Below are 1,607 nucleotides of genomic sequence, written 5' to 3'. Positions count from 1 at the left end.
GAATGGAGTACTTGGCCAGTCATTTCTTTGTCCACAAAGATCTCGCTGCCCGGAACATTCTCATTGGAGAACAACTCCATGTGAAGATCTCTGACCTTGGACTCTCCAGGGAGATCTACTCAGCCGATTACTACAGAGTTCAGAACAAGTCCCTCCTGCCCATCCGCTGGATGCCCCCGGAGGCCATCATGTACGGCAAGTTCTCCTCCGACTCAGATATTTGGTCCTTTGGAGTTGTGTTGTGGGAAATATTCAGCTTTGGACTTCAACCTTATTATGGATTTAGTAATCAAGAGGTCATAGAGATGATCAGGAAGAGACAATTGCTGCCCTGCTCTGAGGACTGTCCCCCCAGGATGTACAGCCTGATGACAGAGTGCTGGCACGACCTGCCATCCCGCAGGCCACGCTTCAAGGAGATCCATGCCCGGCTGCGCTCCTGGGAAGGCCTTTCCAGTCACACCAGTTCCACAACCCCCTCTGGTGGGAATGCCACCACCCAGACCACTTCCCTCAGTGCCAGCCCTGTCAGCAACCTCAGCAATCCCAGATATCCCAACTACATGTTCCCAGCACAAGGGATACCCCAAGGCCAAATCGCCGGCTTCATTGGCCCACCCATCCCTCAGAACCAGAGATACATCCCTATCAATGGCTACCCCATCCCACCAGGATATGCTGCTTTCCCAGCTGCCCACTACCCACCCCAGGGCCCACCCAGGGTGATCCAGCACTGTCCTCCTCCAAAGAGTCGCTCTCCAAGCAGCGCCAGCGGATCCACCAGCACGGGGCACGTCACCAGTTTGCCGTCATCAGGATCCAACCAGGAAGCAAATATCCCTTTGCTATCTCATATGGCAATTCCTAGTCACCCAGGAGGAATTGGTATTACAGTTTTTGGGAATAAAACTCAAAAACCCTACAAAATTGACTCCAAGCAGTCTTCCCTGTTGGGAGACTCCAGCATCCATGGTGGACCTAATGACTCCATGATTTCAGCGGAGTTGTAGGTAAACGAGGCCTTTGTAAATAAAACTATGTCCAACATGAACTAGAAAAGTGGGAGAAAAGATTTCTATTCAAAGATTTTATTAAAGATTCTTCTGGTTGTTGAACAGACACTGCAGCAAGTACCTTCTGTGAAGTTTCAGTGCTTACCAGGACGGGCAGAGCACAACCAGGCACGGATCCTTGGGGGAGGAATTCTCAGCCTTGGCAATGGACACATCGTTTCTCTAAGTGCCACCAACAAAGAGGGGAAGGGGGAATTGTGGTTTTTTTTAACTAAAAACATTTTATCATATGTTTTTTCACAGCTTTTGAAACCTCCAATGTGGTTTAAATCACAGAAACTCTCTTTTTATACTGAAAACATAATATTTGTCTCTTTTTTAGGAGATGCAAAGATTGGGAGAGCTGTTGGATGTGCCAATAGCTAGGGAAAAGAGTTGTAAAGTTTGCAGGCAAGGATCATGTTGCAAATCTGAGAGCTGAATAAATCACTTCAGGTAGGATTTTTGGGCTTTCATTGAGTTGTGAGTCTGAGTTCAGATTCAGACCAAAAAGCATCATTTATATGACAGCACAAATGTTATCAACTTGCAGCC

At 47.7% G+C, this 1,607-nt stretch overlaps 1 protein-coding gene across 1 annotated transcript in view; it reads left to right on the top strand.

The window, feature by feature from the left end:
* Window positions 1-1,010, top strand: part of ROR1 (receptor tyrosine kinase-like orphan receptor 1) — a 55,656-nt gene extending 54,646 nt beyond the window's left edge. The window contains 1 exon segment of the mRNA XM_009077097.1: window positions 1-1,010. This exon segment is cut by the window's left edge and continues 12 nt beyond it. Coding sequence (XP_009075345.1) covers window positions 1-1,010 — 1,010 coding nt within the window.
* The last annotated feature ends 597 nt before the right edge of the window (window positions 1,011-1,607 follow it).

This window comes from Acanthisitta chloris, unplaced genomic scaffold (assembly GCF_000695815.1).
Source record: "Acanthisitta chloris isolate BGI_N310 unplaced genomic scaffold, ASM69581v1 scaffold1770, whole genome shotgun sequence".
NCBI lineage: Eukaryota > Metazoa > Chordata > Aves > Passeriformes > Acanthisittidae > Acanthisitta > Acanthisitta chloris.
Note: the sequence above shows the minus strand (reverse complement) of the source record. Positions and strands in the feature narration are given on the sequence as shown.